This window comes from Ylistrum balloti, unplaced genomic scaffold (assembly GCF_031769215.1).
Source record: "Ylistrum balloti isolate Yb309-2 unplaced genomic scaffold, AGI_CSIRO_Ybal_v1 Utg370780, whole genome shotgun sequence".
NCBI classification, from domain to species: Eukaryota; Metazoa; Mollusca; class Bivalvia; order Pectinida; family Pectinidae; genus Ylistrum; species Ylistrum balloti.
This window is the reverse complement of record NW_026782456.1, coordinates 39,767-65,532: the sequence shown is the minus strand read 5'-3', so window position 1 is coordinate 65,532 and position 25,766 is coordinate 39,767. Positions and strand designations below refer to the sequence as shown.

General features: G+C 37.9%; 1 protein-coding gene across 1 annotated transcript; it reads left to right on the top strand.

The window, feature by feature from the left end:
• Window positions 1-1,820: 1,820 nt before the first annotated feature.
• Window positions 1,821-24,075, top strand: LOC132558302 (uncharacterized). Its single transcript, XM_060222848.1, has 13 exons — window positions 1,821-1,917; window positions 4,838-4,927; window positions 5,467-5,478; window positions 6,209-6,769; window positions 7,678-7,854; window positions 9,606-9,776; window positions 18,974-19,153; window positions 19,550-19,756; window positions 20,157-20,318; window positions 20,709-21,082; window positions 23,226-23,325; window positions 23,860-23,948; window positions 24,046-24,075. Exons 1-13 carry the CDS (start codon window positions 1,821-1,823, stop codon window positions 24,073-24,075), a joined length of 2,250 nt encoding a protein of 749 aa, XP_060078831.1.
• The last annotated feature ends 1,691 nt before the right edge of the window (window positions 24,076-25,766 follow it).

The window sequence follows — 25,766 nt, the reverse complement described above, 5'->3', positions numbered from 1 at the left end:
GTAGATGAAAGGCCAGTGTGTTACCTGAGGTGTAGATGAAGGCCAGTGTGTTACCTGACGTGTAAATGAAAGGCCAGTGTGTTACCTGACGTGTAGATGAAGGCCAGTGTGTTACCTGACGTGTAGATGAAAGGCCAGTGTGTCACCTGACGTGTAGATAAAAGGCCAGTGTGTTACCTGACGTGTAAATGAAAGGCCAGTGTGTCACCTGACGTGTAGATGAAGGCCAGTGTGTTACCTGACGTGTAGCTGAAAGGCCAGTGTGTTACCTAACGTGTAAATGAAAGGCCAGTGTGTTACCTGATGTGTAGATGAAAGGCCAGTGTGTCACTTGACGTGTAGATGAAAGGCCAGTGTGTCACCTGACCTGAAGGTGAAAGGCCAGTGTGTTACCTGACGTGTAGATGAAGGCCAGTGTGTTACCTGACGTGTAAATGAAAGGCCAGTGTGTTACCTGACGTGTAGATGAAGGCCAGTGTGTTACCTGACGTGTAGATAAAAGGCCTGTGTGTTACCAACATTTCAACAACTAAGGGCCATAGGGAAACTTAACTTGTATATGAATCTTGAGAACGTTGACATGAAATTTGAGAAAGGTCCACAGAACCTCTGAAGAAACAGTTTTAGCAAACATATTTATGCATGGAAGACGGACGGATGGACCGATCGCGAACAAGGATGCAAGACAATTTGGACAGACGGTTGATGGGCTTAAATGCAGAGGGGTTTTACAAGTTGTGTTAGAGTGTTCTCCTTTATTAGAGACAGAAGAAAGTACGAACTCTTCAAAAGGGTCATATACATACACACGAAAGAGATTCAATCATCATGATTCATTAAATCTATGTCAATTTGTATGTATATATATATAAACGCATTCCGCTACAAAAAAAAGCAACAACAAAATAACAAACGAACAAACAAAAAACAAAACAAAAACACACACACTTGGGTGTATAGGAAGATGGCTAACGTACTTACATTATTACTGCAGAATCGTATAAAGTACTATAAAGCGTTTGACTTATTACGGCTAAATATGGTGTTACATCAAGTATTTATTACTTCAATAACTACAGAATCACACCGTATATTAAAATCACGAGAAAACGGGAATACACTGACAACCGTTATACAGGTTTGGTTATCTCTTACGGTTCATCACGCGCATAAATGTACAGGTCCACAGAGTTACGTTGTTTCAATCCAATCCCCGGGGCACAACAGCTGGCAATACGATGCGTTTGGTATACATCCCACCACAGGCCCTGACTAATATGTTTTAGCTGGGGAGGTGGGAAGCGATCTGTCAACTCAATCACTTATTCAGACATATCACAGGTGAGTGATCGACATCTTCCTCTGGTCAACTATCTTCACTGGACATTGCGCTGGACATAGCTACACTCTCCGGATACCAGACGTGTATATCCTGTTAACATGGCATGACTAGTTCCAGATAACTGATTTCGATCGATAGGTAAGTCCATTCGGTTTTGACAAACTTTTTTTTCAAAATCTGAAATGTCTACTTATTGATGGACAGGTTTTGGGAGTAATCGGAAAGGTTCTTTTATCTTTAATGTTTCTTTTAATTTTAATTCTTAACTGTATGAATTTATATTTCGAACTCTAAGCTTTATGGAGTAGCCGTCGTATATATTAATTAGTGCAAATATTTTGAATTAATAAGCAACTTAACCCATAATTCATTTCTGCGTATTTGGAGTTTAAAAGTAAATGCAGCAAATGTTACGGTCTATATCTATTTGGCTTTAAAGTCCGCTGTATGATCGTTTTGAGTCGAACGTGGTTTTATAATGGGGCGCAGTCGAACTTTGACCCCACCTCCCCAAACCCCCAAATTTTTCATCCACCACTACAACTCCAACCATTCGACACTAAGAAAAGTAGAATGTGAGAACATCTCTTCCCCACAACTAATTACTATTCTTTATTGTTTTCATGCTAAAATACTCCCGATCTGTGCCATTAAGTTCTTGATAATTAACATGTTTAAAAACATGCTAACTGTACTGGACCAACAACAAAACGTGTAGCAAATGTCTTTTCAGTCTTCAAAACTGTCATACTAAGATTCAACTAACAAATTTGAAATTCTTAGATAATGATCCAGCTGAAAGTTTGAATAGTTACCCATGAGATAAGATCAGGTTAATTATGATCAGTGTCCGCCATGATCGGTTTATTTCACCAAGAAACGGTCATCATTTTTGTTACACCCTAAATATAGTAACTGGACCGTGACATCAAAACTACATCACCGGTAAGATTTCTATTTTATCAGCACGAGAGGTTATAAGCTTCAGGTACATGTAATCTATCACTGAGGTCATCACTAAGTGTGTAGTTACAGAAAAAATATGTTCGACAGTTTTTACGAAAATGCATAGATGTAGAACAGATAACTATTGCGATGGAATAACCAGTATGTGGAGATCACTTTAAATTCGGTTTTAATAGATTTTATTAGACTTCACTTACTGATTATAAGCACGTGACTTTATCGTCTAACCAGACAATGAAGGATTTCATTCATTAGTATATCCTAGTTCCAGAGGCATGTATATCCGCAGTTCTACATTTTAGTGTTTTCTGTAGAATCGAAATAAAACAAACTAAATTTGACATTAATACAGTTTTACAGTGAAGAATTTACCAAATAATGACATTTAGGTTGTAATAATGAACGGAGAAAAAACTAACGTTTATTCGGATACCAGCTTAAGTTCATACTGTATCACATGTAGGTTTTGCTCGTTATAATTACCTCGCTGAGAGTCTTTTACGTTTTGAGTGTGATCAACAATTGCAATATCTGAGATAAAACCTAATTCACATATTAAAATTCATTTAAATAGGAGGTAAAATTTTTACCATAGCTGTGTTAAATACTCCCGTCTTCCATCTCTTTTTCATGCGGGGACTTGTGGATCAGGATTTTCTTGTATTCGACACTCTGGTTATAATATTTCTGGCAAGCTATGATATTCAATCCTTTAAGATAATTAAATCGATCATACCAGGAGATATTTTTGTTTAGAAAATCCAAACCAGAGGTTTATAAGTTGTCGTCGGATACTAGTGTACATAATCAACACCGAATTGAATTTAGTTTTTAGCCCGTGATTAACGTTTTATACACGTGCGATGTACTACACAAATCTAAACATTCGTAATGATGTGAAAAAAACAAATAAATAAAAAGAAATTGAATAAAATTGCTAGAAGAATCTAAAAAAATGGTCAACAACATTCCAGTATTACTTAGATATACATAAGAACCGATGGATGCTACCCGAATAATCCTTAGTTCCATAAGGGCTAGTTATGACAACGAGAGTTACGGTTCTTGTACACTTCACCTTATGGAGATCTATCAACCTACCAAGTTTCATGTTGATGCCTTTTTCAGTTTTTGTTATATGCTCCGGACAAAATTAGGACGGACGGACGGACGGTCGAGCCATCGTACCTCTAATGTACATCGTACCTCTGTAGTGTACATCGTACCTCTAATGTACATCGTACCTCTGTAGTGTACATCGTACCTCTGAAATGTACATCGTACCTCTGTAGTGTACATCGTACCTCTAATGTACATCGTACCTCTGTAATGTACATTGTACCTCTGTAGTGTACATCGTACCTCTAATGTACATCGTACCTCTGTAGTGTACATCGTACCTCTGAAATGTACATTGTACCTCTGTAGTGTACATCGTACCTCTGAAATGTACATTGTACCTCTGTAGTGTACATCGTACCTCTGAAATGTACATTGTACCTCTGTAGTGTACATCGTACCTCTAGTGTACATCGTACCTCTAATGTACATTGTACCTCTGTAGTGTACATCGTACCTCTAATGTACATCGTACCTCTGTAGTGTACATCGTACCTCTGAAATGTACATTGTACCTCTGTAGTGTACATCGTACCTCTGTAGTGTACATTGTACCTCTAATGTACATCGTACCTCTGTAGTGTACATCGTACCTCTAATGTACATCGTACCTCTGAAAATAGATTCTATTTCAATAAAAAAAAAAACCCATAAAATTCAATGTCTAACCATATATCAAGCACAATAGATTTGTTCCAGTTGTCTTTAACAAGTTTGGATATATCCGGATAACTGCTTTGGCATATTTTGTTTTGTTTTGTATTTATTCATGTACAATGCATGTGATGAACAAGAAATAAGCAAATAAGTGAACACCAGTTTCCTAAATTTATCATTAAAAGAGCATTAAGAACAAAGATGGGAGTTTTTAAACGTTTCCCAAAGTGGAATTTAAAACCCAACTCGCTGATTATGGTGTCATAGTGAGTTATACTATGTTATATATTATGCATACAAAGATGAATAGAACTTTCTATATGAGGAATTCCCGAATTTTTGATAACACTACCCGCAGATCAGTATATACCTGGCTTCAGTCTCTCACAATCACGATTATTTTAGCAGAAACCTGAAAACAACCGTCTGATCTCTAAGAGTTACTGCATGTCGTTTCGCTCTGTCAGATGGTATAACAATAAGCTTATCAACCGATCGGGGTCGAGAATGAAGAAAATACGCACACACTGTTGATACGGTGTCATACAGCAAACGCTATATAACAATTCTCAGCAGTGCCTTATACGACATCAAATTATCATATGACTATCGTCAGTCTTGATGCGGTTTGATGCTCTATTTTTACGCTTCCATCTGATTTTGTCGGTTACACATTTAGTCCACATGTACTGAAATTTTTTATCGAGTGTTACTGCTAATATGGTATATAATTTTCATCTTCCTGCTATTCAGATTCATCGGGCAGAAGCCATGTACACCATACCTGTCATATTGGTACTAATGACCTTGACCTTCCATCGGTCTTCCTGTCAACAACAGGCGGTATTCCTCTCTGATGACGTAACGTGTAAGTATATTTTTGTTTGGACTAATTTTCATCTCTATGTTCCGAGTTTACCTGGCTATGATCGTGACCCTTTCATTGTTGTTTTTTGTTTTAATTTAGAATAATTTTTGATGTTTCAAATTTCCGTAGTTTCACCTAGAAAATCGCCACCGAATAAGACCAGGTATTCTACAACAATGAAGTCATCCAACAAACTAACGAGTATCAAACACGTCATCTTCCGTATCACATAAAGAAACAGAACAGTTCTCAAAGAGGTCACTATGACAACCGTAAAACATCCCAATAATTCCATCAACATGCATATACCGAAACCCTTTGTTGCGAGTTTCTCGACATCTTACACGAAAATTATAATATTGATAACATGCCCGTAAATATCGAGCCAATTGCGACAGGTTGGGGTTATATGAATGTTGCCATCCAGAAATGGGAAATTAACAAAAGAGAGATTGAAATCATCACGCTTATCCTACAGCTTGCTTGATAAAAATCTGTCTCTGATTTGTTGCAGGAAAAGATCGAGGTAAGCAGCTGATGTAGAAGAGTCTGTTGTGTTCTTGATTTTCAATTCTAATGGCGATTAAAATGGTCACTAAATATGTTCTTATTTAGACAAGACGCCACATATATGAGGTGAAATTCAAAAACTTTGCAAATATCTTAAGACCAGTTTTGATAAGCTCTAAGGTACATTCAGCCTCGTAAGAAAACAAAAACGGACAAGAAGCTCGATAATTTCTATGATTTCTTTTATTCGGACGTATGTTTCACGGAATACGTTTCAGTATAACTTACAACCATATAGGCAATCTAAATTATTACTGAACTATGATAAACTCGTATTTTTATCTCTTTTTGTTATCAAACAATTCCAACCCTTTTTGTATACAGGAAATGTAAGAATGTCTGCAGACAAGAATCAAGTTATTGGACGCCTTTTCTGGAAGCACATGCATGCGTATGAGGTGTGGGTTTACCAATAGGATCCAAGTACATTGACCTGTGTTTTGTTTAGATTTCGGACTGCCAATTCTTTTTATGCTTAAATCACCTGTAACTTTGTGCCCAGCTGGACCAATCTGACGGAGGAGTAGTTCATTTACATTCAGTCAGACATTTTTTTGTAGTTAAAAAGTTTGGATGAGGTGGTCATTGATTAATAGTAAGGTGATTACAGGGGTATTTCTGTGTTGGAAGTATGTTGGGGTGTTATCTTTGACAAATGAGTTAGGGTTTGGATTTTTATTCCACAGATGGCTGTCGAGGGTATGTGGATTTGGTGCTGGTCGTGGACTCGTCTGCCTTCACACGTTACGTAACACCACGTGGAAGGCCAATATGGCACCCAGGTATCGCTGTGTTTGTAAACAGTCTTCTCCGAGTTCTTCAGGTAAGTCCAGCTTCCTTCCGAGTAGCTGCCATATTGTACAGCACAGGAATTGATGACATCATGCCTTTCAGTGTACATCAAGTATATACCCTTCACGCTTTCGGCTTTCTCCGTCCCGGATTTGGTATATCCTCAACAGCAAAGGGTTTGTCGGAGATGAGGAAAATGCTGACTTATTACAGTCGTCCTGGTGCCGCAAAACGTGCTGTCCTGCTCAGCGCATTCCATTCAAACGACCACCAGGCGGCGCTGGCAGAGGCGAACCTTGCCCGGTCAACTGGCATTGACATCCTCTCGGTAGGGTTCGGACCTTTCCGGGACATTAATGAATTGATGGAAATCAGCCCCGGATGGGTATTAGAAGTTCCTGATGCTGGTATGCTTTATGCTCTCGTTGGAAGGGTAGCTGCACGATTGTGTAAAGGTAGTTTTAATGATATTTAATGCTTTATGATGCTTTCCCTTAACTGAAATTTCAATATTACATAACAGACTTAAATATTGATGAAAAGACCGTCGTTTTGCCTAGGCAAATCTATTCGGTCGACTATTTCAGTCTCGTCGCCCGAGATTTCGCGCTATTTGAAAAATTTTAATGAAAAAAAATCGTCTTTTCATCAACTGACTATGATCTGTTGAACTGGCGCATTACGAGTTCGTCATACCATTTGTCTTTTACGTTAATAAAAATGTGTTGTGGTCCAATCATTTTAATCCAACTTTTATTGGTATGGAAAATTTTAATGAATTTGCTAGGCCCTTTTTCAAGTGATAATTATGGTCAGCCTCTCTATGGTCGACGTTTTCACTGAGGAATTACTGAATTACACGATATAATTAACAGGAAAGTATTGTTCTTCGGAAAGCATTTCACTTAATCGACATATCTTGCATCGGTCCATAGCCTTTAATAATGTAATTTTATTTATATGAAAATCGTCTCAAATCGACATTTTTCAAACTTGGCGGTCGTACGGGCCGGTCACGTGTGTTCACAAATTCGTTATTTATCAATAATTATATATATATAAATAACGATCTGAGTTCGTAGCTCTTTCATATTTAATTTAATGTAATGATAAGATTTTGGACAAATATGCCCGTTTTAGCGGATTTTTCTATATCTGAAACTGTGATTACATTTGATCTAAAGAAACAGAAGCAAATGTACGGAAAAAGTTTGAAAATTAAACTAATAACTTTTGTTTGTTAAGCAAATTGATGTATATAAGTTATTATAAGTCTATAAAGTTACTGATTATAACTTTATAGAACACATTTGAAGTTCAACTATAATGATCGTTTTGAATGTGTCCTACTTATAAACTTCAGATTCCGTGGATGGGGGCTGGTCCTCCTGGCTCAGTTGGACTCCGTGTACAAGAAGCTGTGATGGCGGTGTATCTAGAAGATTTCGGTTTTGTAACAATCCATTGCCTCAATATGGCGGCTCTTTTTGTCCTGGAGTGCCCGACATCAGGAGGGAATGTAACGCACAGCCATGTCTATGTGAGTATGGGCGTTTTAGGCAGTGTTTAATTTCGACTTAACAAAGTTTGTTTGTACTTAATTTTACACGTATTCTTTTTTCGTCAGCATTCTTTTCTGGAGGGATGGATTGGTCTATTTGGGGTTCATGTTCTGTGTCATGTGGGTCCGGCACGCGCTCACGCTCTAGACCGTGTTTGTCTAGATCACAGTGTAGACCAGGAGAGTCGGAGACGGAAACATCAAATTGTAGGATGTCGGCTTGTCCAGGTAACAGACCTTAGACATTAAAATATGTTTGTTACTATATTATATTGGTAGCACTAAAGCTTCTTTTACGTTATCCACGTCCAAATATATTTCAGACAATCCTGTCCGGAACCGAAATGGCGGATTCTTGCTCTATTTTTAGAATATCTACATATCAAAATAAAATCAAAGAATAAAGATTTTTTTATGCAGAACACGTGAAAGTGAATATTGATTTAAAATAGAATTAAGATAAATCCAATAACAGACAAGTTTAAGATCAAATTTTACCAATCGGCTATAGTGTTGTTGATACACTTTATGTTCTTTTTTTAACTAACACCGCATTGTTTTATATAGGAATTGGGTAACAGGTGAAAAGCAGCGGCAGTTCAGTTGACAGCCGTGTCACACACGTCGTTAGCACAGCGGCAGTTCAGCTGACAGCCGTGTCACACACGTCGTTAGAACAGAAACAGTTCAGTTGACATCCGTGTCACACACGTCGTTAGAACAGCGGCAGTTTAGTTGACATCCGTGTCACACACATCGTTAGAACAGAGACAGTTCAGTTGATAGCAGTGTCACACATGTCGTTAGAACAGAGACAGTTCAGTTGACAGCAGTGTCACACACGTCGTTAGCATAGCGGCAGTTCAGTTGACAGCCGTGTCACACACGTCGTTAGAACAGCGGCAGTTCAGTTGACCGCCGTGTCAAACACGTCGTTAGAACAGCGGCAGTTCAGTTGACAGCCGTGTCACACACGTCGTTAGAACAGCGGCAGTTCAGTTGACAGCCGTGTCACACACGTCGTTAGAACAGCGGCAGTTCAGTTGACAGCCGTGTCACACACGTCGTTAGAACTGAGACAGTTCAGTTGATAGCAGTGTCACACACGTCGTTAGAACAGAAACAGTTCAGTTGACAGCAGTGTCACACACGTCGTTAAAACAGAAACAGTTCAGTTGACAGCCGTGTCACACACGTCGTTAGAACAGAAACAGTTCAGTTGACAGCCGTGTCACACACGTCGTTAGAACAGCGGCAGTTCAGTTGACAGCCGTGTCATACACGTCGTTAGAACAGAAACAGTTCAGTTGACAGCCGTGTCACACCCGTCGTTAGAACAGCGGCAGTTCAGTTGACAGCCGTGTCACACACGTCGTTAGAACAGCGGCAGTTCAGCTAGTGTCATGAACAACGCGAACAGTAAAGAAAGTAATTTGATTCAATTCAAACTGATGTTTAACCACGTTTCTATAAAATTCAGGGCTGTAAAGAAGCATCGCATATTCGATAAATAATGCACATGCCTAATGGCTATATGTAAATATAGGTTGATACAAACATGGAGGCTGGTAAGCTTCATCCAGACACTATGGAACGCAAGTGTTCATAAACTAATATACAAAGCGGAAGATCTTAGATTATTTAACAACTCTAAGGTATTCCCAAGTAAAAAAAAACAAATCGTAAATTGTCTGTATTAATGAAGATTTCATCAAAGTTATATTTTACAGTTGAATCAACATGGAATAGTTGGTTGCCTTGGGAACCATGTTCCGTGACGTGTGGACGAGGTGTTAAACAGCGCCGCCGGAAGTGTGCTGACGTAACCCCTGGAGTAAAAGGGCGTTGCCTCGGACCAGGGATGGATACAGACATGTGTGACACTTTAATCCAGTGTCAAGGTAATATTTGATCAATTTAGTGATGTCAGCATAATTTCAACTTCTCGACCTCCTGTTTAGCATTCACATATTGCTTTCATAATGGGAATGTAACTGCTTTTAGGTTCGAAAGATCAAACATCCTTATGTAGCAATTGCGGACATACCGCGTCGCACATGCGCGGATTTCTCACTCCAGGTGACCGTTTTTATACGCCGTCGGAGGCGGTCGTATATTGGCGTCATCTCCGTCTTTCCGTCCGTCCGTACGTACGTCCATTTCTTGTGAACGCAACTCCTAAACTAATCATCAGATTTTCATGAAACTTGCTCAATGTCACTACTACAATGGGTAGATGTGCTGAAAGGGGCGATTTTTTGGTTCTTCGATTTTTGTAAGATTTATGCCATTTTCAACTTTGTATCTGTAGCTTGCTCTTAGTGGAACTTTGTGAACGCAACTCCTAAACTAATAATAAGATTTTCACGAAACTAGCTCAGTGTCACTAACACAATGGGTGGATGTGCTGGAGTGGCGATTTTACGGTTTTTCTTGATCTTTATATTTTGTGGCGGTGAATATTGAGTCCATGGCACTCTTGTTTACTATATATTATAAACCGTCATTTCAGAAAAATACTTGTATATCGTTTTTGTAAATAAAAATGTTTGCCTCTGAACATTTCTACGTTACAAATATATCATTTTTTTTATTTTTTTAGATGAAATGATTAGTTATCGTTTAGTTGGTAACCTACATATGAATCATAGTCTTCATAGTCTTACCATATCTTTCACAAAACCATTATTTTGACAACTCAAATGTGAAATAAAAAAAAGCAACATTATGTATAAATATCCAAATGTATGCCTCTAACTTTCCAAAACATTGATATAACTTTGACAAAGTTCAATTAAAAGTTAGTTGTGTCATTTTTTTGGTGAAAATGACACTTAAGTCCTATTGCTGTACAGGTAAACATGGCATCAATATATGTATATCGATGAGTCAATTGTTGTTTCTATACCGTATATAATCATAATGTTTCCTGATCAAAGCACATTTGATTTATTCGAAATAAGGGTTTCATATGTAATTAACGAAATGAATAAAAATACAAACGACATTTCCACATAGCGGCAAAGTTAACACAAACGACAGAAAAGGAATTTGAACTGTGATTATAGATAGAGGTACATTCAGATCTACGTAACTGTACATGTTTCCAGCATAAAAAAATAATACTTAAAAATGCAACAGAACCTGGTGTTCCGTGATCGACGCTTTCTATTTTATCGTTAGTATGTATAATTTGTGAATTATGGAAATGGAACTTAACTGGGCTTCTATAGATATTCCATAGAGCGTACAGAAATAAAAGCTCATTTTCCGCGCGAAGTCGGAAGATTATCTCTTTATAAAGATATCCGTATGTTGCAATTTGTACCGCCAGCACTATTTTCACCTGTAACCACTCGTAAGAGAGTCAAATACATAAAAGTTATTTCCCATCTATTTATTATAATAGACAATCATGTACTTTGTTGGTTAAAGGCGTATATGCCAAAGCAGTGACGAGAGGATCAAAAACAGGTTCAAATGAAATACAAAATAAAAAACGTGAACAGCCTCACAATAAGAATGAGTAAATATCGCGAGTTGAAAACAAATGAGATAAAGACAAAAGACACGAAATTCATGATATTTTGAATTAATTTTCATAGCCGGTTACCTTTAACTGCTCTAAAGAAGATAAATATGTATAGTAAATATAACCTGGTCTCAGATAAACGTGCTTGTGGTTGTCTTCTTAAAACTATGTTTACAAACTGTCTAAATACACAGAGTGTCGATTCTAATGGTGTTGGTGCTGTTGAGTTAGTGTAGTGATGATACTGAAATCCAACTTTTAATGTTTACTTTAGAATATATACATGGTCGACTATCGTAAACGATAAGTTTCAGTCTAGCACTTTGATTGGTGAGTTTTCACCCGTAAGTGGGATCTGAGTCCAAAGTCAGGTGCACAGATGCGGCCATACACAAGACATTGTATAGAGAATTCACTGGATTCATTTCAGGCTTTGGTTGCTGCAAGCTTCTCAGCCTGTGCCTTCCGCTTGGCCTGTTCGTAAGCAGCTGCTCCCTTCCTGTTATGTTGTCTTTAGACACACCTGTTTGAAGCGGTGGTTTCCCAGTAGGCCGTGTCAATGCTGCAATTCTTGAGCGACTTTTTCAGGATGTTTTTGAAGTGAAACTTGGGCCTTACTCCTAGCCTGTGTCCTGCTAAAAGCTCGCTAAAGAACAGTTGTTTTGGCAGTCTATCATCAGACATGCTCACCAGGTGTCCTGACCATCTCAACTGGGACAGTGTTAACAAAGTATCAATGCTTTGCATCCGGACTTTTTGTAGCACTTTAACGTTTTATACTTTGTTAAACCATTTGATATTCATGATTCGTCGCAGACAGCGCTGATGAAATTGTTCTAGGAACTTGAAATGCCTTCGATAGTGTGTCCAAGGTTCGCAACTTATCAGCAGCGCTCTCAGAGCAACAGCTTCGCACACTGCACACTTTGTCTCGATGCTCAGGCCCCTCTCACTCAAAACTCGCTTCTGCAATCTACCATAGGAGGCACTAGCCTTTGCAATTCGGGTAGATATTTCCTTGGCAGGGGGAGAGGAGGGGGTGGGTGGGTGGGGTGGAAGACGACAGGCTGCTTCCAAAACATGTGAAAGAATCAACACAGTTCCGGATCTTGCTATTAATCTTGATCTTATGTATATTGGCTATGGATCCTCTTGCAGGTTGAAACATCACCTCTATTTTCTTGATACTGATCGTCTGCCCAAACCTCTTGGTAGCGGCTGAGAGTGAATCTGCAAATTGTTGAAGATCATGCTCACTTTGGGCGACAATAGCGCACTCATCGGCATACAGCAGGTCACTTACAAGAGCCAGAGTGACTTTTGTCTTTGCACGCAAGCGTTGCAGGCTGAATACACCACCATTTGTTTTGTATGAAACCTGAATGCCTAGGTCTGTGTCCTTGAAGGTAGAGAGCAACATCATACTGAAGAGCGTAGCGGCAAGTACACATCCTTGCATTCCTCCATTAGAGACATGGAAATCGTCTTCTTCCAATCCGTTAAGTAATCCAGCTTTCTTGCCATATTGGAAACACCGTATTATCTGCACTATCTCAGGGGAGATTCCGATTCGTGGCATGTTACGCCATAGACCTAGGGGAGGAACAGTATCGAAGGCTTTTGTGAGGTCGACGAAGAGGATATTTTGCTCTTTGCACTTCTCCTGAATCTGTCTGGAACAGAATGTGATGTCACCTGTACCTCTGTTTTTGCGGAAATCACATTGGCTTTCATGCACTGTCTCCTCAAGTAGGTGGGTGTTGAGCCTGTTTAAAATGACCTTGCAAAGGATTTTGCCTGCAATGCTCAAAAGGGAGATTCCACGATAGTTGTCACAGCTGGACTTGTCACCCTTGTCCTTGTACAAAGTACAATCCTAGCGCATCATTCAAATCTTGGCAGTCATCCATCCTCCCAACACACGCAAAGGAATTAAGTGAGCTTCTTTACCAGCGACTGGCCATCAGTTTTAACTACTTCAGGTGGAATGTCATCGGGGTCACACTGTAGCTCATTTTCTGTTGGTAGGTCATCCAGTTCTAATCGAAGGGGTCTCTCAAAGTGTTCTCTTATTAATATCCTCTTAGTCAGTGAGGAGCTCGCCTTGTAGGTTGCGTATTGGGGCTGCACTTCGTTGTGTTGGCCCATATACTTCTTTCAGGCTGTAGTAAAAGCGCTTTGTATTCTTTGAGTCAGTATAACCCTGGACTTTCTCTGCTATTCTTTTCCACTATCCGTTTTTTATGCAGCGCTGTTGCCTCTGAACTTTTCCCGTGAGAGAGTGAAACCTGTCACTTTTCGCGTCTGATAGTCTGTCAGCAAGCCAGGCCGTATGTACAGCATACTTCTCAGCAAGGAGTCCATGAATCGTCCTGTCGTGGTCATCAAACCAGTCCTGGTGATGCTTTTCAGGACATCTGTAGTTTCCCTTGCAGCGGAGTCAACTTCATTTCTAAGCTTGGCCCAGTTTTCTTATGTTTTACCTTTGTAGAAAGTTACTTGTTCAAGGCGCTTTGAGAGTTCACTTTGTAAGGCGGTTGCAACATTTTTTTCTTCGAATCTGAAAGCTCACTTTGGAACTGAGAAGTAGATGGTCTGTTGAGCATTCAGCACCTCTCATGGCCCTTGTGATATGAAAGTCACGGATGTCACGTTGCCTACATATGATGAAGTCTAGCTGATGCCAATGCTTAGATGTCGGGTGCGTCCATGTAGTCTTGTATGCATCTTTGGGTTTGAAGAAGGTGTTTGTAACCAACAGACTACACTAGGAGCAGAGACAACAGGAGTCTTCCATAAGAGTTCTCTTGCCCAATGCCATGGTGACCAATGATTACTGTCCAAGCAGTATGATTTGACCCAATTCTTGCATTGAAATCGCCCAGTAAGACTAACTTGTCAGCTGTTGGTACGCTGCGTACAACCTCATCCAGCTATTAATTGAAAACTTCCTTGTTTTCATCCGGATTAGTCAGGGTGGGTGCAAAAGCACTTATCAAAGAAGAGTTTGTGTTGTCTTACAAGGGGAGCCTCATTGTCATTATTCTGTCATTGATACCTTTCGGCTGCGATTCAAGTTGCGAAACAAGCAAGATCAACTCCTGCTTTCCTTACACTTTTGCGACCTGACCAAAAATCCACCTTCGCTTAACTCTCCTTTGTCTAAGAACCTTGTTTCACTGAGGGCAGCAATGTCCACGTTGTATTGTTTGAGCTCCCTTGTGACTAAAGCGGTCCTTCTCTCTGGTCGGTTGGCATTTTTCTATCCAAATGAGTGCGTACATTCCAAGCAGCAAGTGTTAGGGGTTTTCCGGTCCATTTCCGTTGACGGTAGCCCGTCCGAACCCAGGGACCCTCTGCTCCTTTCCCTTTCTGCCCGCTACCTTGAGAGTAGGTCCAGAGCCGTCGTGGTGTATGACTCCGTCATGAATGTGTTTGGCACTAGGTGCCATTCGCAAAATTAACTTTTTGTTTGCGCGGAGCAGCAGCAATTCTCTACCTGCAACCACAGGTCCGGGGCAAACCGAAGTAAGACAGCTGTACTCGAGGAGACACAGACAACTGGACAGCAGATAGCAGGTCGCAGCAGCTTCCTTTAAACCACAGTATGCAACTGCAGGATTTTCTGTCCGGGTTTACACCCATAACCTTTTCCCAACCAAGAAGTATCCAAAGGTAGCGGAAACAGATGCAGGTAGTACAGCCTATTGTCCTAGTGTAGCAAGGTTTTTAATCCTGACCTGACATATAAACATATTTACAAGTACATTCATGTATTTACAAATTACATTCCAACATAGGTCTAACAAAAGCCCGAGTGAGCGGGCGTCCGGTCAATGGAGACTAATCTCTCTACTCCGTGTCTCCTGTGTGGCCTCCCCTCTTCTCGTACATCAAGGGGCTTCTATTTATACTAAACGTTTAACATAACCTAAATGTGGCTGCCTAAGTAATAATCTAGTTGCAAGATGACATAAGCATTGGTTTTGATTCATCTTGCATGACTAATGTACACGTTCTTTAATAGTACGACCAGACACACTTCTCGCAGCACACCTACCAGAATGAATATAGCATTTCAAATTTCTAAATAAAATTGAAAATTAATAAATGATATAATTATATTTATATTTAAAAGTGAGAAAGTTATTATTTGAAAAGAGATGGATTTGTATTACAACCATCCAGTTCTCCCTTTAATGGCGAGAGCGACATGCATGTTACAAACGTAAAATGAAAATATATAGGATATCTTTTTTAACATTTGGAAAGAGAAAATGAAGTGCTTCTCTTTCGTGAACACGTCTTTTCAATATTGAAATAACCTTGACATTCGTTCTAAGGGCACCTAGATCATAAATATGTCGACACGATGCAATTAAAATTCTTAAAAGCGAATAGGTATGTAGGAATATAGAGAAGATTTTTTTCGGGAGTTTTGTTGTTGTGACATCCCAGGCTTGTGTTTTATTCTGTGCCTTGTACACTCAGGACTGATACTCTCTTTCTGTCGCTCTGGCTCTCTGGCTCTCTCTCTCTCTCTCTCTCTCTCTCTCTCTCTCACACATACAACATACGATAGTTCATATACATTGCTTAAATTCCCTTACCAGTTTATTGCTTATATCATGTATTTTGAAGAAAAGTACTGTGACAAGTGTTGTGATTAATTGTGTCTAATAATTTTGTAAATATTTATTTGCAATAAAATATGTTGAAATCAAACGATCACTTTTAAATCCGTTTTAACGTTTGTTCGAAACTGGATCTATACTGACTTTCTTCCATCGTTTGAAAACTATACGTGTGTTAGCCGAAAAAACAAATATTGTCATGATCACCGAATTCTAGAGGTTACGTATATGGAGTAACATCATACACAGGAATTAACGGAAATAAATTGATAAATACCATAGAATAAAGACACGGTTAACATGCTTATACAAGTGCATCGAACTCACCAGATCTTTAGGGGCGTAGAACATCCGCATTCTTAAAAGCGATAAGGTATACAGAGTTTTGTTCATGTAACAACCCAGGTTTGCCAAGAAAATAACATTTAGCTTCGTTTTGAAGGCGTGTTGAGATCATAATTTTGTATTCTATATATACAGTAGGAAAAATCTGAGTCACGGTGTTTCACACCAATTCATTTCAAAATACACTTCTTTAAGAATACCAACAAAATCGGACAGCAAAATAATGTCGAGTGATACATTTTTTCACATTTTTCGGTTTTCACTCCCGTTTAACTAATTCTGTTTAATTTTAAATGATATCCTTGTGTGTACGATAGGTAACGTATATTAGATTTTTGTTAAACAGATCCACTACACCATTAGCTTCTAATTCTCACAATAATTCAGCGTTTTCGCGAAATTGTTGCTACGTAGTTGGTTATTTTAAACATGACATCTCTCGAAAGATCGGTTTTTATTCATTGCATTGAATTATAAGTGAAACGGCACCATGTATGCTACAATAATTCGGCTTTTTCGCGAAATTGTTGTTACGTAGTTGGTTATTTTAAACATGACATCTTTCGAAAGGTCGGTTTTTATTCATTGCATTGAATTATAAGTGAAACGGCACCATGTATGCTACAATAATTCGGCTTTTTCGCGAAATTGTTGTTACGTAGTTGGTTATTTTAAACATGACATCTTTCGAAAGGTCGGTTTTTATTCATTGCATTGAATTATAAGTGAAACGGCACCGTGTATGCTACAATAATTCGGCTTTTTCGCGAAATTGTTGCTACGTAGTTGGTTATTTTAAACATAACATCTCTCGAAAGGTCGGTTTTTATTCATTGCATTGAATTGTCAATGAAACGGCACCGTGTATGCTACTAACTCTATACCAACATAGACGATTTCATGAAACAAGTATGAGAAATATACCTAATGGAGGATGGTGGGTATGTCTTTATCCCAAAAGGGGACTTTTAAACGTCACTATGCCTAAGTTTGACAACATATTTAAATTAGTTGTTTCAATATGCAAATTAAATTTTACCCAATATATCTGGTCTACATTTTATCAGAAACTACGTTTTAATATAAAAAGTAATTAACAAGGACTAGACAGGTTATTTTTAATATGCGGGTGATTGGAAGATAAAGGACTGCAGATTTACTTATCACCTCACCAATTTCTATCTATCATTCTTTCTTTAATATTGAAACGCAGTAAAATGATTTAATGAACTTGTTTATATATTTCATTTAATGATATGTGACCTGCCAGTAACAAATAAGCCAGGATGACCTTTTGTAACGATTATACATAATTCATAGGAAATTTAAACACGTATTGAAAACGTCATCTTATAGTGTAATACAGGTTATCATTAAAGAAAAAAAACCACATCGAATACATTCTTTGTTTCCCCAATGAGAGATCAGACTTGAGCAATGTATGCTATTTGAGATATGTGTGTGTAAGACGTGGGTTACAAGGTTAAATGATATGGAAATATTAGATTTTTTGATGTACACAAATACAAAAACAGAATGTGTTCAATATTTGGAGAGAACAAATAAGATTTCAAAATTTTCGATTAATCATATATGTAACGTAGTGGTAGAACAGTGGTAAGTTGTCCGCTTTCGACTTCAAAGGTCCCAGGATCGCGCGTTGTTTCACGCGAGAACCGTTAGAATATGAAACAAATAACAACATTGATTGTTTGTGTCAGTAAGATAGAAATAATATATAACAAATGCTTTCAGATATGGAGGTCATACAAATTAAAGACAATCTGATTCTGTGCCTTATACACTCAGAACCAATTATTTCAATAAGACCGTTACAACCATGCAGTGATAATTTCGTCGTTGCTCGGCTACAACTCAAGGTCACGAGGTCAAATATCTTCTTTTTTTTCTATTTCAAAGGTAAATATTTTCTTATGGAACTATGAAGCAGAGTTGTGTGGCATAAAATCAGAAGAAAGCTTACTTCAGGTCAATATCACCAGGTTAAAGGTTAAAGGTTGACAAGGTCGCCAAACTTATTTATATCAAAAATTACAAATCAGTTTCTGAACCATCAACCGATCGGGGATGACTTACCTTTCTGTATTTCAAAACAGTAAAATCACAATTTGACTAAATAATTTTGTCATTTAAACTTGTCTGATGTCATAAACTGATATGAATAGACGTGTACGTGTACATTTGAGAGTGTTCTTTTGTGAAAACTTGAACCTCAATCATATACATCCGGGTCAGGGGTAGAGGTATAAACAGGATTTGTCACTCATGATCCTGCAGCTTGAAACACATGTTCAATAGGAATTATTTACAGATCTACATCAAATAGGCAAACATCCAATTCAAAAAGGCATGTTATTTTTTTTCTAATATACACATATTTCTAAGGGACTTAGGAACCCGGAAGTATTTAATTGTGGTCTCAGTTCAAGGCGACTCCGCTATAAAATGACTGGTTGTTCACAGGTCGATAAACCAATCCAGCAAACGAAACGAATGAAAATGGTGACACGATTTGATTGAGCGGAAATGTGTTGATAATTGTCGCTATCTCCCCGTTTACTTGTAGAATGCAGCAAATGTACGCCGGGTTCAGGAGGTCAACGATATGCTGGGTGTGCACACGACTGCACTAAGTATGTCCAGTGTCCAGCACCAGGCTACGAAGCTCTGCAAAAGGTCTGTCCGCACGGTCTACTGTGGAGTAACCGAAACCAAAAATGTGTCCAGCCATCCGACTCTGAATGTGGTAAGTATGTCCAGTTCTAATCAGAATATGGTGTGTCCAGCCAACCGACTCTGAATGTGGTAAGGATGTCCAGACATCCGAGTGGGATCGTGATTAGCATATATAACCGACATCTTGGACTATGGTAAGAATGTCCAGCTATCCGACTTGGATTGTGGTTGGTGTATATATAACTTCACATCTCGGACTATTGTAAGATTGTCCAGTTATCCGACTGGGATCGTGATTAGCATATATAAAACTTCACATCTCGGACTATGGTAAGAATGTCCAGCCATCAATTCTTTAAAAAAATTTTTTTTAATTTTTTTTTTATTTTATTTTTTTATTTATTTTTGTTTGTTTTGTTTTGTTTTATTTTTGATTGTGTGTTTTGAGTTATCATTAATATTTCAGATGTGTGCTCGGGGAAGATGAGTGACAGTGAAGTTTGGTATTCGTGTAGGGAATACTGGAAATGTGGAAATGATAGGAGCCAGCTCCAACTTAGCTGTTGTCCAGAAGGATTCCTCTTTGTCGCTGGTCTTGGGTGTATGAAAGATGTCGACAACTCCTGCAAGGAACAATGTTATTCACAGCCGTCTTTGGATTTTCGAGTGACAAGTATACACTAGCTTTTTATGATTAGTGATCGATCATCCAAATCGCATTGGTATTAGAAATAATGTCTTTTTAATGAAGTTACAAGAAGTCTTTACGTTAAGATTGTGGAATAAAAGTGGTTATGGATTGCATTTAATTTTGGTGTGTTGCCGGTTAATTCTCATTACCTTATATTCTGTATCTTATTCTTCCTGTATATTGAAAGTTACTGTTCACATGTGTATCTTTGGTTCGTCATTTCGTTGAAGTTTATTGACAGAAATATGCTTATTATGGCTGTTTAATTTCTTTGCGTGTAACCCTTCATAAATAAAAATTAGTAATGATATCAAAATGACATTTCAGAATTCTGAAAAGAAAAGAAAATATCTGTTGCTTTTCACTCAGTCTATCTTTGCAGACTGTACGTCTCGCTCTTCCCCTTTGGGACCATACTGGTATGAAGATATCACATCGGACTTCCGCAAGACCCGCGCATGCCCTGTCGGTACTCAGTTCTCACCGGAAGTGTGTCAGTGTGTAACGTCATATGACGTTTCACCCGCCATATCATTCAACAGAGGTTTGCAAGAAAATTTATCTTACGGAATCATTAAGTCGCATTAATTTTGACAATTTTCCCACCGGAGCATGAATCTTTATTTACTTCGCTAAGTTTGCAGAGAAAACTCACATTGTATTGAATAATTAAATTTTCCATTAGAAAATTTCCAGAAAAGGTATTAAGGAAGATATGTCGATATTTCGGAACGTTTTCGTCAGTTTGGTGATGTTAATAGGACAGAATTTCTGGTTGTGTTTTTTTCTATAATTCGTCCATATTTGGAGACATTATGGCGCCAACAAAAATCTGGATGAATTCGTTCACTTGAAAAATCCTTTGGCTTTTATCACAATATGTTTAGTTGGAAAATTAATTTACACGTTGTTGAATTGAATGGTTATGTTCCAGGGTGCCTCACAAGTGTTAACATGGCGTTCCGGTCACGTGACAAGGACATAGAAAACACTCCATCAAAAGTCCGCTACAAGAATGTCGTGTACATCAACAACGAGAGTGCCATGTTTGGACAGGACAGTAGTATCTCATTCTGGTTCTTTTCAAACGCAGACATGGGGGAGATGATATTCCTGCACGTGCGCATCCTCCCGGAACTTACAGCGCCCCCTCAAGCCATTCTGCATAACGGAGGATGCGAGACCCACTCCAATCCCTCTCTATTAGTCGGCATTGATATGGCCGACAGCGAATCCGAGGTTGTGTACATATTTGGTATTACAGTAGAAGAAACAGCACAGATGGCTTTCTTAAATATAACCGTGAAGGTAAGTCCAGCCGAACTGAAGCTGATTCAGTTTCCTTCTCCAGTCAATCAATCCCAATAAAATTTTGAACAAACAAGGGGACTTACTGGGAATGTGTAAAATTGAATTAAATTTCAAACGTTATTCAGGTGCTAGACTCTCGGATTTCTACAGCCGAACATTGTTTATTTTCTTTTAAAAATGTCATTTTCATCATCAAATAACTGTATGATCAAACGTGTATGTAATTTACATTTTATATATAACTTTGCTAACTTAACGATTGAACCGAGTTTATTTGTTCTTGTACACAAGCTTGACTATAACCTCTAATACTATTGTAGAACGTACATTCTACCCGTGTCTGTCTATAGTTTGGTAACAGTACTAGACTATAACCTCTAATACCATTGGTAACACTACATTCTACACGTGTTCGTCTATAGTTTGGTAACAGCACTAGACTATAACCTCTAATACCATTGGTAACACTACATTCTACACGTGTCCGTCTATAGTTTGGTAACAGCACTAGACTATAACCTCTAATACCATTGGTAACACTACATTCTACACGTGTCTGTCTATAGTTTGGTAACAGTACTAGACTATAACCTCTAATACCATTGGTAACACTACATTCTACACGTGTCTGTCTATAGTTTGCTAACAGTACTAGACTATAACCTCTAATACCATTGGTATCACTACATTCTACATGTGTCTGTCTATAGTTTGCTAACATTACTTGACTATAACCTCTAATACCATTGGTAACACTACATTCTACACGTGTCCGTCTATAGTTTGGTAACAGCACTAGACTATAACCTCTAATACCATTGTAACACTACATTCTACACGTGTCCGTCTATAGTTTGGTAACAGCACTAGACTATAACCTCTAATACCATTGTAACACTACATTCTACACGTGTCTGTCTATAGTTTGCTAACAGTACTAGACTATAACCTCTAATACCATTGGTAACACTACATTCTACACGTGTCTGTCTATAGTTTGCTAACAGTACTAGACTATAACCTCTAATACCATTGGTATCACTACATTCTACACGTGTCTGTCTATAGTTTGCTAACAGTACTTGACTATAACCTCTAATACCATTGGTAACACTACATTCTACACGTGTCTGTCTATAGTTTGCTAACAGTACTAGACGATAACCTCTAATACCATTGGTATCACTACATTCTACACGTGTCTGTCTATAGTTTGCTAACAGTACTTGACTATAACCTCTAATACCATTGGTATCACTACATTCTACACGTGTCTGTCTATAGTTTGGTAACAGTACTAGACGATAACCTCTAATACCATTGTAGAACGTACACTCTACCCGTGTCTGTCTATAGTTTGGTAACAGTACCAGACTATAACCTCTAATACCATTGGTAACACTACATTCTACACGTGTCTCTCTATAGTTTGCTAACAGTACTAGACTATAACCTCTAATACCATTGTAGAACGTACACTCTACCCGTGTCTGTCTATAGTTTGGTAACAGTACTAGACTATAACCTCTAATACCATTGTAGAACGTACACTCTACCCGTGTCTGTCTATAGTTTGGTAACAGTACTAGACTATAACCTCTAATACCATTGTAGAACGTACACTCTACCCGTGTCTGTCTATAGTTTGGTAACAGTACTAGACTATAACCTCTAATACCATTGTAGAACGTACACTCTACCCGTGTCTGTCTATAGTTTGGTAACAGTACTAGACTATAACCTCTAATACCATTGGTAACACTACATTCTACATGTGTCTGTCTATAGTTTGGTAACAGTACTAGACTATAACCTCTAATACCATTGGTAACACTACATTCTACATGTGTCTGTCTATAGTTTGGTAACAGTACTAGACTATAACCTCTAATACCATTGGTAACACTACATTCTACATGTGTCTGTCTATAGTTTGGTAACAGTACTAGACTATAACCTCTAATACCATTGGTAACACTACATTCTACACGTGTCTGTCAATAGTTTGGTAACATTACGGATGATGTGTTTCAGAACGTGTTCTTTCAATTGGTTACCGATATATTTGTGGATAGGACAATAAAACAAACTATTTATTTAACTAATGATACACATTAACAATTTCTAATTTATCATACAGCGTAGCCCAGAGTATTATGATCTGCTACTTCGTTTCGATGGCACAACTTTGGACGTGGAAGTCAACGGGAAGATGGCCGAAATGAAACTCAAGCAAAAAGGTGGACTCGTAATTTAAATATTTACATTTATATGGCATTGTCACTAGATAAAGTGATTAGCAAGACGTGTCATTTATTGTACAATAAACGACACCAAGTGATCTTAAAATGTTATCGTTGGTGGGTATGGAAATGGCTGTTCCATTTAACGGGTTTTAACTGTTGATAGTGATTGTTGTATTTTATTTCAACCTTATAACCAATACAAAGCAGGAAAAATATGTATACATAGTGAACTAAATTGCTTGATTAAAAGAGGGCGACTAAACATGGGATGCTTATATTTTCTCTCTTTCCTCAAGATTTTTTCTCTCTAATGATTCCTATGGGCCTGCCTTACATTTGACCTTCATTTGAGAGTTCACCCCCTCTAAGAAAGACGTTGGGTTTTGCCTCCTGAGGACCTTCATCAGTGTTCTTAAGTATTGCACCATAAAGACGGTTTTAGTTCCACACTTACACAACACAACACTACACTCACGTCGCACATAGAAGAGGTCTGTCCTTAAATGACCTTGACTGTTTATGTTTTAGGGAAAATATCTCGAAGTCGCGGTGCCTTACAACTTGGCGGGAAAGCGTGCAGTATAGGATACAATGCTTTCTCTGGACTTGTTGACATGGTAAGTATTATAGTCTAAATTCTTAAATCTTGAGAAAATGTGTGATGTATAAAAATGGTGTTAATCAACATAAAAACATGCTTATCTTGCATTGCAGATTGAGGTTACAACATGTGGCAAAGAGTAGACACCTGCTTTGAAGCCAAACGTCGGAACATCAAAAATGTATTAGCTGTTATTTGCATATGTATCTCTAAACAAGGATGATGTTAATTTCGTGTCGAGAGTTGTCCTATCTAGCTAAGAAAAGCAATGCCGTGGTGTGATGTTTATAACATGTATACAAATTAACAGTTAAAAGTGTCTTTTATCATGCGAATTGGCCGGATTTATAGTCAATATGTATATGTTCCATAAACGCAATCATGCTTTTCTTTTCAAAAGTTCAGAATTTCGTGGTTTTTACCAAAATTGAAGCGAATGGAGTGTAATTTAACGTCATTCGTGAAAAGCAAAAAATTTCATTTTATTTCCAAAGTTTTCCAGGTTTATCATTTTTGCAATTTTATCCCATTTTCCAAAACAACGGAAACCTGAACTTCCCCAAAAAACAACGTTTATCCTATAGTCGGACTGTTGTACAGTGAATACTCCCAAGTGTTATATACCCTAGCGCATTTCTCGCTGGCTGTGCGAGTCAAAAATCGATTGTGATATCATAATATGAACAATGGCTTTACGTCATGAATTGAAAAGAGCAAGTTGGTTTCCTTCGTTTGATTTTGTAGTTCAAATTTTGACTTTGAAACATGACAAACTGTACCTTTGAGTGATGTGATGTTATGTTGAGTTACGTGATAAAGAAGTATCTTAACCTCCTTGTATGTCCTATGTGTTTTATGAAACTCGTCTGGATGTTTCAATTTTTTCGAACCTTAAAACTTCGAAGATTTGTTTCATAAAAAATCGTATGAAACGAAATCCTCTTTCAGATTCGATGTCAGTGATCAGTTAGAACCGATGTTACATATAACGGTAAAGAGAATTGCGGCTTTAAAAATCAAGGTTGACAAATATCTTTCATCCTTTACAATTTTGTGAATGAACTCCGTGAAATACTACGCCTTTAAAAATAACTTGTCGGTGTTTTAACAAGTACATGTCTTTATCAGAACAAAATGTTGTTTGTTTACCTGTAGACAGGCATGCTTTTGTACTGAGAAACAATTCTTATGTCAAACAGGTTATACAACACCAGAAACAAAATTCAGGTAGAGAGAGAGTTTATAGAAACTCAATTTGTCACTGAGATTTACACTTACGATGTTTTTCGAAACGTTTTTAATGTCATTTTGCTATATTTCTTAATATCGAGACTTTGATATTCATATATGTTTGAATTAAGTGCAGTTCGGATGTTCTGAATATAGATTAAATAATATATATATATGTATATTCCAGTAAGGTGAATACAAGAAATATACAGTTTATGAAATATATTCCTGACAAATCGAGTAGATTTCAGAGATATATACACGTTGCTTATGAAAGCGATAACATCTCAATAATAATTCATTATCTTTGGCAACACTTGGTTAAGGCTTATCAATTTTCTGTCATATACACATAGATATACTGTTGTATATATACTGTTCTGACAAAAGATCAGAGCACTGTTTTAGTGTTCCACTTCAGCAAAACCCAGGTGTAATCAATGATGTTATTGACGTAAATAGTGTTGACCTAACTAGGGGTGTGACAAAACAATATCAGTGTGCCAAAAATACTGGTAGCTTACAGATATTCTACACAAGAGACAACGTTACCGAAATTGCTGAAATCTTAAAGTATGTGCTGTCTCTTCTACATATATCAATA